Source organism: Budorcas taxicolor, chromosome 8, assembly GCF_023091745.1.
Source record: "Budorcas taxicolor isolate Tak-1 chromosome 8, Takin1.1, whole genome shotgun sequence".
Classification (NCBI taxonomy): Eukaryota; Metazoa; Chordata; class Mammalia; order Artiodactyla; family Bovidae; genus Budorcas; species Budorcas taxicolor.
In genome coordinates, this window is record NC_068917.1 from 77923958 (window position 1) to 77936829 (window position 12872).

Genomic DNA, 12872 nt, shown 5'->3' on the forward strand with positions numbered 1-12872 from the left:
TATTAATTCTTCCAGGCCAAGAACACAGTATATCTTTCTATCTGTTTGTGTCATCTTTGATTTCTTTTATCAGTGTCTTGTAGTTTTCCAAGTACAGGTCTTTTCCCTCCTTAGGTAGATTTATCCCTAGATAGCTTATTCTTTTTGATGTGATGATAAATGAGATTGTTTTCTTAATTTCTCTTTCTGATAGTTCATTGTTAATGTATAGAAAAGGAACAGATTTCTGTATGTAAATTTTGTACCCCACAACTTTAGAGAATTTATCAATAGGCTCCCCAGTTCCTCCTTCTCTCCTTCCTTTGCACTGCCAGCATTCCCAGGCCCACAACTCAGGGTCACCTCAGGACAGGCTCCCTCCTCCCAGTGAGGATCAAGGGTGTCTCTGGCCTCTGGGGTCTTTCTACAGGGTGGAGTAGTCCCTCCTCACCCCTCCCACTCCACCCAACTCTACCTCACCCATGCTTCCCCAAGCCTTGGGGGGGGGGGGCCCACCCAGATCTTTAGACAAACAAAATCAAGGGGAAAGAGTTAGCAAGAAGGAGGGAGCTCATTACCAGGAATTAAGGAGGAGGAATGCCCTGGGAACTAGGTTGGCAGCAGAGACACTCAGACTCTCTTAAGCACTTGAGTACATGAGATGTTCACTTAGAAGTACACATAGAATGATCCAGACAAAAGCATCAGACAGGGACAGAAACACCGAAAGAGACAGAGACATGGTGTGCCAGCCAGGGGCACAGACCCAAAGCCATAAGCAGAGAGACTGAGAGAAGGACAGGCACACCCAGCAACACTGAGAGTTGCACACTTGCATGTGAGCACACAGAGACAGGCACACAAGAAAACGGAAACCAAGCTCAGGTTTCAGGGAGGCTGATTTCAATGCAAACAGGTCAGAGCTCCTCCAGAGTGTACTGTGGGGAGGACTAGCTCAGGATGAAGGCACAGGAGATGAGTTCTAGGGTCTTGATTCTCTAAGTCCACCCTGGAAAATGGATTGAGATACTTTCCTGAAGGAGATAAGGAGATTTCATTTTAGAACCAGACAGGACTCCTGGTGAGAGGCATAACTTAGCAGGGAGTGGGGGAGGCGGGCCACCTCCTCCTGCCCCCAGGGGTCAAGCTGCTATTGGTTTCTGTCACTGGTCGGCCAGGCCTTCCCCTTTCTCACTCGATGTGAACTTCCATCCAGCTTGTTCCCTGGGCTGCATGATCCTCTGTCCTCTGTGCCCGTGGTGATCTCCCTCTTGTGTCTCCCTTCGATTCCTCCCAAAGCTTCTTCAAATTAGGGCACAGCAAGCCATAACCCCGCTCTTCTTCATCACCCCCCACCACTCAAGAACTTCAGAATCATGGATGGAATCTGAGGCAGAAGAGGATATTAAATTCAATGACCTTTAAAAAACAGCCTTCAGTATCTCTCCACCACCAACCCCCCTCCCCTCGGTTCAGCAGGAAAAAATCACCAAGTGACATTTATTGACTAATATCTTCCATACTTCCTCCTCTCAATATCTCCCAATTCACAGATGAAGAAACTGAGATTCAGAGAAAGAAGATGACCACCCCAGTACCACACAGCTAGAGACAGGCCAGGCTGGGCTTGGAAGCCAGGTCTGACTACTTGTTCACCACTGGGCCAGAAGGCCTCCCACCACCCCCTGGGCTGACTGGTCAGGGTCAACTACAGATTTTGAGAGGAAGCGATGACAAAGGACATGGGGCAGGCAGGGGAGGATAGCAGGGTGGGTGGAACCTGTGTGGCTGGAATAAATCTCTGTAGCCCTCATTCTCCTCCTGCGGTTTGCCCTTCCTCCCCCAGGGCTTGAGAAGGGACACTCCTTCTGGCTCAGATCCTTTCAACATTCCAGGCACGCCTCTTGGGAGTTGGGGACAACAAGTAGGTGGAGACTTAAGATGGAACTGCCTTATCCCACCCCTAGCAGCCCAGGGCCCAGGCTGTGTGACCATGCATCTGCCACTCACTCTCTCTGAGCCATGTTCTCCTCATCTGTGAAGGAGCTGGCGAGCAAGAGTTGGCTTATTTAAAATCCACAGTTCTCCAGACCAAGGTATCCTCTGGCTCTTAGTGAAGTTAACTTGGCAGGAGAGCTCGAGTTGGGGCTGCCTTCCCTTTTTATTCCAGTGAAATCTGAGGACTTTGCTGTAGCTCAAGGGCTTCCCTTGTGGCTCAGCTGGTAAAGAATCTGCCGCAATGCAGGAGACCAGAGTTCATCCCCTGGGTCAGGGAGATCCTCTGGGGAAGGGAATGGCAACCCACTCCAGTATTCTTGCCTGGAGAATCCCATGGACAGAGGAGCCTGGTCGGTTACAGCCCAGAGGGTCTCAAACGGTTGGACAAGACTGAAGCGACTTAGCATGCACACACAGTAAGGGAGGAAAAAGAGGTGAGAAGGGGCACATGATGTCCCAACAGAACCTCCCAGGCCCAAATGTGGCGAGTCCTTTGCCTCTCTAGGCAAAGTCAGGGTGTCAGAGTCAGTCCAATCCCTGCCTTACAGGACATGGGGGTACCTCAAACTGAAGAACTGAAGCAAGCAGGAGGAATGAGTGCAGCTGTGGTCTCTGGGTTCAGACATCTGACTGTAAAAATGGAGGAGAGGGTAAAGGCAGTAATGACTTCCTGGAGGAGGTGTTGGAGCAGATGAGGAGGGTCTTAGTGACTGGTCAGTGAGGTAGGAAGACACAGCGGCGCACAGAATAGTCTTGAGTGGATGGAGCATTGTGAGGGGAGGGGTGGGGACCAGGGCCAAGTCCTGGGGGGGGGGGGGGGAGCCTGAATGCAGGATGGAGGGATTTGAATTGTCTCCAGATAGCGGGGAGAGCCATGGAATGAGGCCCACTTCCATCAGGGCTTTCAGAAAGATCCCTCTGGCTACTGTATGGACTGACCAATCTAGACTGGAGTCAGGGAAGCTGCTGCTAAAGGGGCTGTGGCCAAGGTCTTGTTGTAGGTGATGAAGCCCAAACAACTGTGAGGTGTCAAAGGCAACGGTAGGTTCCCAGTATGATTGGTTTCTTCCGGAAACAGGGAGCTCACTACTTCCTGGAGAGCAGTCCTCTCCTTTAAGAGGAAGTTCCTCCCCCCCGGGCAGGCTTCAGTCTGCCTTCCTGGGGTAGTGGGTGGGCACAGGGCTCGGGAAGGAGATGTGATTCACCAACGGGGGGTTCCTGGGAGGATGGAAGCTTGGAGGAAGGGGTGGGACCACCGAGTTCAAGCGGAGATGAAGGACTCTCCGACCCACGCGACTGACCTCTGCCTCCAGAACAGGTTCGAGTACAACCCTCAGGGTGCCCCGTTATCTGTGGCCAGACTCACTGAAGCTCTTTGGCGCCAGAAAAACAGCAGAGCAGGCAGAGAGCTATTTACACAATTGGCATACATTTTATTGTTTTTTTATAAAAGGCAAAAATACATGTGTTGAGTGGAGGATTAAAGGAGGGCAGACCCTGGAGTCTCCCAATCCCCATCCCTAAAACTGTAACATCTACTACATATATGTATTAATACATATATATTAATATATGTTTTGAAGAGCAAACATGAAATTATGACCTGGACTTCACCCCCCTCTCCCCTCATGCCTACACTGTGACATGAGCCCATCACTCTCCTGTTCCTTACTTATGAATAGACAGAGCTCCACAACTAGGCTATGGCCCCCTCCTCCTAGCCCTACTTATATTCCCAACCCTACTGAAGCCTATAACACCCCCTGAGTAGAAGAAAGGGCAGACACGCACATACTGAGAAACGCCTGTACCTGGACCCTCCTCCACATGGAGCCCCTGAAACATGCTTTTCTTATGCACAGATAGACACCACACCTTCCCCTCTCTTCCTCTGGACCCCCACCCCAACTCCACCGACAGCATCTTTTCCACTCGGTCTTTTGCCCTGAATATCTGGAAAACCACGCACACGCACCCGCACACACACTCACACACCTGCTCTCTACTGTCTCCCTCCGGGAGATGAAGGGCTAGATCGGCCGGGCTCCCTGTGCCACCACAGCTTACAGGCTGAAGGTCCTACTGGGTCCTATTTCCTTCAGGATGGAAAAGGCTGAAGGGGGCTGTCTAGTGGGAGGTGGTGGACAAGAAGCTTCCGAGTCCAGGAGGGGAGTCATGAAGAGGGCTTCTGGGAGCAGCCCCTGCACAGTCAATGGATGCTCATGAGAGGGTGTGGGGCGTGCCCCCGCCCACTCACATCTGCTCCTTGTGCTTCACGTGGGACAACTTCACATTCTCCTCGTCGGTGGAGGGTGGGGGCGGCTCCAGGTGGCAGCCAATCATGAGCTGGTACACGAAGACACCCGCGATGGAACCCAGGAGCGGAGAGACAATGGGCACCCACCACCAGTGGCGGCCCGTCCTGGGGGCAGACAGATGTGGTCAGGGGTGGGTGGGGCAGGCCAAAGCAGGGAATGGGATGGGGCACGCAGGTGGGGACTGCACTCACGTGAAGACTTCCGAGCCCCAGCCAGCGATGGCGGTGAAAAGGCGGGGGCCGAAGTCCCGGGCGGGGTTGACGGCGTAGCCAGAGTTGAAGCCCATGGAGGTACCAATGACCAAGACCACCAGGCCCACAGTGAAGGCCTCCAGGCCTCGGGGGACGGGGTTGTTGTAGGGGTCCACAATGGCCAGCACACACACAATGAGGGAGGCCGTGCCGATGAACTGGGGAGTGGGGAGAACAGCGTGAGGAGAGCCCCCGCCTTCCACCCTCTGGCTTCCCTCTAAGAGTCTTGGCATCTCCAGTGTTCTGCTCCTCAGGGTAGTGGTGCTAAGATTTTCGCTGGTTAAACTAGCAGAGTCCTAGGAGTCTGCTCTAGTCGGGGAGTCCTGTCCCCCAGCCAGCCCATGAGCAACCCAAGCCCCTCACCCATCCCCAGCCCATACCTGGTCGAAGAAGCCATTGACCATGTCCAAGTGTCCAGAGGGGTAGGTGGCAAAGATGCCAGCTGTGCCATTGGGGCCCGATACAATAAGCTGGTTGTTGGCGAAGGCCCAGATCGCATCTGGTGACAGTTTAGATACCACATGCATGAGAGAGAGGCCTGAGCCCCTGTCTTCCCCATCAAGCTGTGCCCACACTCCCAGGGGTCTCAGGTGAGCGTAATCACTGCTTTGTCACTGGAGACAGGGTGGGAGGATGGAGGGTGGAGGGCTTGACTCCACGGTTGCCCAGCTCATTTCTTTCCTCTCACGGCCCCAACCTGGGGCCTGTGCATGAATGAGTCATAAGCCCGGGGCCTGGGCAGGTCCCTGGTATTTGTCATGGAAAGGCCTGGTGCCAGTAGGTCAGTCCTAAGCAGAGGGAGAGGGTCGTGGAGGAGAGCAGGTGGGAATGCTCACCGTAATACAACCCGAAGATAATTCCAGCGCCCAGGAAGGCTCCCAGAGTCTGAGCCAAGGTGTACACAGGCAGCTTGATCCAGGGCTCACGAGCCAGGAAGCACATAGCAAAGGTCACGGCAGGGTTCAGGTGGGCCCCTGGGCAGAGGGAGATGGGGCCTATTAGTCCCCGCCTGCCACAGTGGGGAGGCCAGGTACTTCCCCACGCACACTCCCCCTCTTCGACTCTGCTGAACAGAGATGCAGAGAAGGGTTTATTGCACAGAATGGTGGGTTGGACTATGTAATAGACCCACTCTGCTAGTCTCTGATTCTGAGGTGAGAGTCAAAGTTTCTTATGTATCAAGTGCCTTCGTCACTCTTCTCTCTCAAGGGCCCAAAGCTGGGGCATGGCTATGCCCTGCCCTGTGAAGAACACTCCCGCCCCCACCCCACTCCCCAGTGGGACACCATGTGGGGTTGCTGGAGGGTGGGGACAAGGCCTTACCAGAGACCTGGCCAGCAATAAGGATGCCTAGGGTGACGGCGAAGCCAAAGGCCAGGTTGATGGTGAGGAAACCACCGTGGGTGCCCCGGCTGAGCACGACCTGGGCCACAGAGCCACAGCCAAACATCTGTGTCAGGAAACAGAACAAAGCAGGGAGAGTGAAGACCAGTGACACTTACTCCAGAGGAAAGGGATGAAGCCAGCCACCTCCCCCTGCCTTTGTGCCGAGACAGAAGCCCTTTCCTGGAATCAAATCCCTCCCCTCCCGCTGCAGTCATAAGCAGACAGGCCCTCCCAGCCCCAGGGTCCCAGCTCCACCCTAACAGGGTCCTGTGGAAGGGACTGGAAGCAGAGTTTGCAACAGTGAGCCCAGAAGGTAGTGGAACCGTCTCCATTGATTTGTCTCGATTCTCAATAAGAGCCAGGGAAAGGGGACACTCTCACTTGAGCAGTTCCTCCCCCAGCCCTTCAGGCCTGGTCCCTAGGGGTGGGACAGTTCTCACTCAGCCCCTACCTGCAGCTGCCTTTCTCTCTGCCCCAAAGAAGAGCTGGCAGGGAGAAGGCACAGAGAAAGGGCAGAGGCCACAAATTAGGCTGAATCCACCTCTCCTTAATCTGGGGTGTCAGAGCCCCTGGCTTCCCTCTCAGAACCCTCATCTTCCCTGACATGTCCCTGACCCAGGGCCTCCTCTCTGCCCTCACCTTGACCTCCCTACCCTCAGAGGCCCAGGTTCCCCACTCAGATTTGGGAATCCTAAAGACAGAGGACTCTGTCTCCTCTCACGAGCCAGTCTGGGACCCTCAGTCCAGTGGAAGTGGGGAGACTGGTTCTAAGCTTTCTGCCAGAAATGGGGGGATTCAAGAGGCTAAAGTGCCTGATGTCCTGCAAGTACAGAGTGCGCTGTATGTCAGTCCGCTTGCTCAGATGTAAAAATGCTCCTATGTACGCTTGCTAAGTCACTCAGTCGTGTCCAGCTCTTTGTGACCCCATGGACCATAGCCCGCCAGGTTCCTTTGTCCATAGGATTCTTCAGGTAAGAATACTGGAGTGGCTAAGCCACCGCAAAGCCCCCAGAATGCTCCTGCACTAGCTGTAAAGAGCTATTACTTTGAGCCCCCAGGGTGCCCACCAAAGCTACTCCAGCCCTGCCCCAGCTCTCCTTTCCCATCTCCCCATAACTAAATTCTGAGGCCTATTCAGCAGAAATTTTACAAGACCTGTGCTCAGGGCCCTTGTTCATTCTGATGGTTCCGTGTCCTGCTGCACTGGGTGGTTATGAATTTTGGTTATCACCCTTCAGGAGGACCAAGAGATAGGAAACCTGAGGCAGCAAATGCAGGGCAAAGGTGTGCGGGCAGGTGAGAGCAAAGGTCAGAGATTGTAAGTATCTGTGTGTGTGCGGAAACAGGCATGTGAGGGTCTGGGGCACCCTGCCCAGCTTGGCAGGCCTTGGCCTCAGCGCCTTGCCTCCCCGAGGCACAAACCTGGCTCCATCCCAAGAGGCCTTGGAGGGAGAAGCTGTCAGAGCCAGTTCCACCACCTTGAGACTAATCTTCCTCTTCTTCCTGCCTCCTTCTCCCTCTCCTCACCCTACTAGGTGCCCCAGAGAAAGGGGCTTCCCCAGCTTTAAAGCCAGCCCTGATTCCGACACTGCAGGCCCTAGGTCCCCAACCCCCAGAGGGGTGCAGGCAAGCCCTCACCCACCACTCAGGGGTCTTCCTGGCCCAGCCACTCCTCTTTGGGCACTGATACCCAATGCCTCTCAACCACCTGAGCCTGAAAGCCTTCACAAACATAACACCCTCCTTCTGTGGTCAGGGATAAGCCAAGTGATCCTGAGGCTCAGCAGGAGGCCCGACTGCTCCTTTGGGGGAAGGCAAACTGAGACTTAGCGAGAAGTTAGGGAGGCCCTCTGTGAAGGGAAGACAATATCCCCTGTCCTGGCTGCTCTCCAGCAGGGGACTGGACTGTCAGTCAGATGGGGACAGGGGACACAAGGCTCTGAGCAGGGTGATGATAAGCACCTGTCCTATTCCCTTCCTGGGAGAGAAGAGATACAGATGACTGGAAGGACCACTAGTCTGGGCGGGGGGCGGGGGGTGGGGGTGTGGGGGTGTGGATAAACAGCCTACCTGGCATCCTCCCTTCCTGTTTCTGGAAGCCAAAGGTGAGTCCCAGCTTTCCTCTCTCTATAGAACCTGCTCCACCACCACCACCCATGGTAGGGAGCCACCCAGCTCTCCTTCCCCCTAGTTAATCTCACTAGTCCACAGGGGGCTACTTAGGGTTGGAACTGGGGCACAAACGGAGTATCCCATCCCCTGCAATGAAGCAACTGAACCCAGAAGTAACCAAGAGGGAAACAGGTGTAACCACAAGCGTGGCTGAAAATCTGAGACTAACTGGGACAGGAAACGGAGCCCATAACTGATCTGTCTGCCAGGTCCAAGAAGTACAAACAATCACCCAGAAACAACCCAGACTGAAACTGGCATGACCAGGGAGTCACTGGGACTGGGGAGTAACCCGCAGAGTAACTCAGATCCTGGAGACCCATGCACACCAGTGTGCTTGTGCACGGAAGCTGACCGCATCTGTCTGGGTAACTGTCCTGGAGTTGCCCAGCACTCAAGGAGAGACGTTAGTGACTTCATGTCCCTTGTGCCTGGGGCAAAGCTGCCTTCCACAGCCTTATCCCTATCCTTATCTTCAGGATCCTCCTTCCTTCCTTGCTTGCAGTGTGCTTCGTGGCTTCTGCCCTCTGCCCCCACCTGAAGCAAACTGTCTTCACATCAGGGGAACTTTTAGACTTTCTGAGGGTTAATTATTCATTAGGGGCCAGGCACCCAGGACCCAAATAACTCAATAGGGGCCCATTTGCCACTGCCCCCACCACCACCCTCCCCTGCTGGGGCTGGGACTCCAGGAACCTGTGGCACCCAGACAGGGCTGGAGGTCCCAGACTGCAGGGGTGACCAACTCCCACAGCCTGTGGGCTGGCCCACTGGTGACAGGGTGAAGCTCAGAGCTGTCATTGGGGTGTAACAGCTGTCATTCTGGCAAGAGTCAGAGCTGTCACAGAGGGGGTTAGAGCTATAAGCAAAGAGGACCCTGGAGGGACCCTCACCCTGACCCCACGGGGGAGTGTCAGACCTGAAAGAGGGGAGAGGGACTGGGGAGGTGGGGCTGGCAAGAGGCTTCTGCAGGTCCCTCCACTCACCACGAGGATGAGGGTCCCCAGGCACTCAGCCAGCGCCTGGCGGAGCAGCCGGTAGCGGATATGCAGCATCTCCCCGCAGCGGTTCACCAGCTCCTTCTGTCGACCCATGGCGGTGGCAGGCGACGGCGCTTCGGGCAGGGAGGCGAAAGGACGGCCGCGGCAGCAGAGTGGCCGCCAGCACCGGGTGGCGCCCTTTTATAGAGCCGGAGGCACGTGCCCCGCCCGCCCGCAACCCCGCCCGCCGCGTCCCGCCGGCCTCAAGGTGGGCGGCCGCCCCCAAGGCTGAAGGGGCCGCTGGGTTTTGGGGGAGGCTGGTGAGAAGGAGCCCTCAGGGCTAAGATTGTCTCCGGGAGAACTGCGGGATGATGGAGGCAGAGAGCCGATGCGGGGATGAAGGCACGTACAGGACCAGGGCCACTGGGGAGAAAGGAACTGCGGAAGAGACCTCCCTGGCCCACTCACAGCGAGCCTCCCTGCCATCCCCACCACGGTGGGAGTGAGAGCAGACTCCCACCGAGTTAGGAAAAGAACTGGCCCCAGCTCATGGGCCTCCTGGTAGCTCAGACCATAAAGACTTCTGCAATGCGGGAGACCTGGGTTCGATTCATGGGTTGGGAAGATTCCCTGGAGGAGGGCATGGCGACCCACTCCAGTATTCTTGCCTGGAGAATCCCATAGACAGAGGAGCCTGGCAGGCTACAGGACGTCCATGGGGTTGCAAAGAATCCAACAGGACTGAGCAACTAAGCACTAAACCATGGCTGGACCTCTCCTGTCTTCAGTTAGGGGCCTGGAGGGAGGAGACTGAGGGGGAGGGGGGCAAGGGAGAAGAGACCCAGGTGGACACAGTCCAGACCTAGGTGGACTCACAGAACACATGGGCTGAGTTCCAGCCAGAGCTTAGGGGCCTTGCTTCTTGTCTGGTTAGTACATGTCACATGTTGCCTATCTTGACAGCTCTGTTCTCAGCTGTGTCCACACATGACATCTCCCATGTGCTTGATCACACTTTTGGGGCATCATGGCTGTGCTTGTGGCAGTGGAACATGGCTGGGTTAACAGAGCTTGTCACACGTGTACCTGCGTGAGTACTGAGTACAGCTCTAGGGGCCGAGCTGCAGTTGTCCAGACATGCCGCCAGCTATATACTTGCCGGCAGGTTGAATTCCAGCTGTTTTTAACCCTCTCCTCTCCCACCCTGGCTGATCCCTAGCCAGGGGCAAATCTATTCCTTTAAGAAATGAAGCTGTCTGAGCTGTGGGGGTGTCAGACCCATCAGAGGTGGGGGGTCATGGGGCAGTCTTGCTCCCTGTGCCGCATCTAATAACTGGGGAGCTGAGGTCTGGTCGCCTGGACCTGACTCCCACAGGACTGGCAGCAGGCAGCTTTGCCAGGGAGACCTCATTTCCAGAAGGGACTTAATCCAGGTGGGCTGAGGAGCCTGGGGACTTGTCCTTTGAGCAGCAGCTGTCAGAAATGAGGGCTCCAGAGGTGACTCATGCCCAAAGAGATGGGGTTTAGCAACACACATAGAGTCGCACGTGTCGTGCAGGCTTGCGCACTCACTGTACCCTGGGGCTGGCAGCCACATTCGCCTATAGACCCTGAGGTTTGTTCATGCACTCCTGGGATGGCAGTCCCATGAGAGCCTGGCCATTGCCTTACACAGATATGCAACCCCCACACAGGAGGTCTCCCAGGGCCCGTGGGCCAGAAAGAAGCACCCTGCCCCCTGGACCTCAAGGGCTGGGAGGCCCCATGGTGAATCAGGGAGCCATCACCCAGTGCCTGCCCACGGCCCCACTGCCCATCTGTGACTCAAGACAAAACCCTAGAGTCCTGGTGTCAGAACCCAGAGTGTGGGAAGAGGGGAACACCCCCCCACCGGGCCGTCCTCTCTTCTGCCCACTCCCTGGTATGTTTCTCAGCCCCTCGCTGCCCCAGATGGAGCTGCGCAGGGCAGAACTGGCAAAGGGGCTCCTCAACGCTGAGAGAAAGTAGGGAACCCCAGCTCACAGCACCCTATCCTCACCCCTGCCTGATCCCAGGCCTGCCAGCAGCTAAGCCCAGCCCAGAAACCAAAGCAGGGGAGTGAAACAGGGGACAGCTTTGCTCTCAGTGGGCAGAGCACCCTCCCCTCCCCATACACACAACTGTTTGCAGGTAGAGCACTGCCCTCCATACACACATGTGTTTGCTGTCAGTTCACATAGGTGTTCACGGTGCTCGACCCTGAGGGAGCAGGTTGTACATATAACTGTAGATTTGTGTATCTTAAAAGTAGTATCTGTATATATATGTGTACCTGTGTGTACTCACACATGTGTGTTTGTGGTCACCTGTAACTCTGGGCCTGCAGCTCATCATAGAGCACGTTTGTGACCCCTTCTCCCCTAGTGGGTGCAGCCCCATGCTGAGGCACATGGCTGGGCATGTGGAACAGGACCTGGATCCCAGTGCCCCCTGGTCTCGAATCAGAGTCTCTGGTGGTCTAGTGGTTAAGAATCCGACTGCCAGTATAGGGGACAAGGGTTCAATTTCTGGTCCAGGAAGATCCCACATGCCCTGGAGCAACTGAGCCCGTGCACCACAGCTACTGAGCCTGTGCTTTATAGACTGTGCTTGGCAACAAGAGAAGCCACCGCAGTGAGAAGCCTTTGCACAGCAACGAAGAGTAGCCCCTGCTTACCGCAACTAGAGAAAGCCCATAGGCAGCAACAATGACCCAGAATAGCCATAAATAAATAAATAAGAAATCTTTAAAAAGCCCATCCTTCAGAATCATGACCCCATATACTCCCACCAAACTTGTTGCTGTCTATAACTAGTTTTTACACACGGGTCCACACACATGTATGCAGCATGCACACAGGGATGGGTTAGAGTTGGAGCTGAGAAGGTATGGGCAGGGCTTCATGGTTCTTAGTGGAAGACTTCTTCCTGAGAGGACCCTGCCTGGAGGAGGGAAAAGGATGCAATGCCTTCCAAGGGCCCCTAATTCCTGTCAGCCCTCCTCGGGTCATCTGGGGATAAGATGGGTCAGGGCCTGAGAATGCACGTCCAGAAGGCCCGGACTCTCTGGCCTTGAGTTTGAGAGGCAGAAGCAGACCTCACTGCACAACTGGATGCAGGCAATGAGGGTGGTGGGGGGCTCATTCTCACTGTAGTCTATGAATGGGGCCCCCTGGAGCCCAAGAGCCCCCAGAGCTCAGCTTTTGGAGCTCTTCAGGAAGAGCCTGAGCTTGGTGAGGCAGGCCCTGACCCTGAGTCATGCAGCTTACCCAGGCCCTCTGGGCTCCCTCCTGCTCTTCTGGAAAGAAAGCCAGGCTGAGTATGGGCTGCAAGCCAGCCCACCTGCCCGGGAGCTCCAGGACGAGGCACATGAGGAGGCCCCACCTACCCTCAAGGCATCTTGAGCAAGGTCTGTGTCTCACCTGGGCGGGAGGGCTGGGCCCAGGAAGGGGCCTCCGATTCACCCTGTGGGAGGCTGTGACTCCTTGAGGTCAGAGCTGGGGGAGTGGGTTCCCAGGCAAGGGAAGGGCTGAAGACTCAAGTCCCAGCCTGTTGGACCAGAGGGGCTGGCTAGCGCCCTGTAAGGGGGAGGGCCGGCACGCCCTTCATTTCCTGCCCCCCAAACTCTTTTTGCCTGAAAGGGAGTAGCTTGAACCAACAGAGGAGACATGGGCCTTGCTGTCAGCAAGCAGAGAAGAGTGTAAACATAGGAAATAAATCACGCTACCTTCCCCCACAGCCTCCCTAAACCCCTTAACCTCTTCCCCTGC

At 55.5% G+C, this 12872-nt stretch overlaps 1 protein-coding gene across 1 annotated transcript; it reads right to left on the reverse strand.

Annotated features, from left to right (window-relative positions):
• Positions 1 to 3398: 3398 nt before the first annotated feature.
• On the reverse strand, positions 3399 to 9240 carry AQP3 (aquaporin 3 (Gill blood group)). Its single transcript, XM_052644971.1, has 6 exons — positions 9091 to 9240; positions 5870 to 5996; positions 5383 to 5520; positions 4927 to 5045; positions 4487 to 4704; positions 3399 to 4399 (listed from the first exon to the last, which is right to left on the reverse strand). Exons 1-6 carry the CDS (start codon positions 9196 to 9198, stop codon positions 4231 to 4233), a joined length of 879 nt encoding a protein of 292 aa, XP_052500931.1. The 5' UTR covers positions 9199 to 9240; the 3' UTR covers positions 3399 to 4230.
• Positions 9241 to 12872: the final 3632 nt, after the last annotated feature.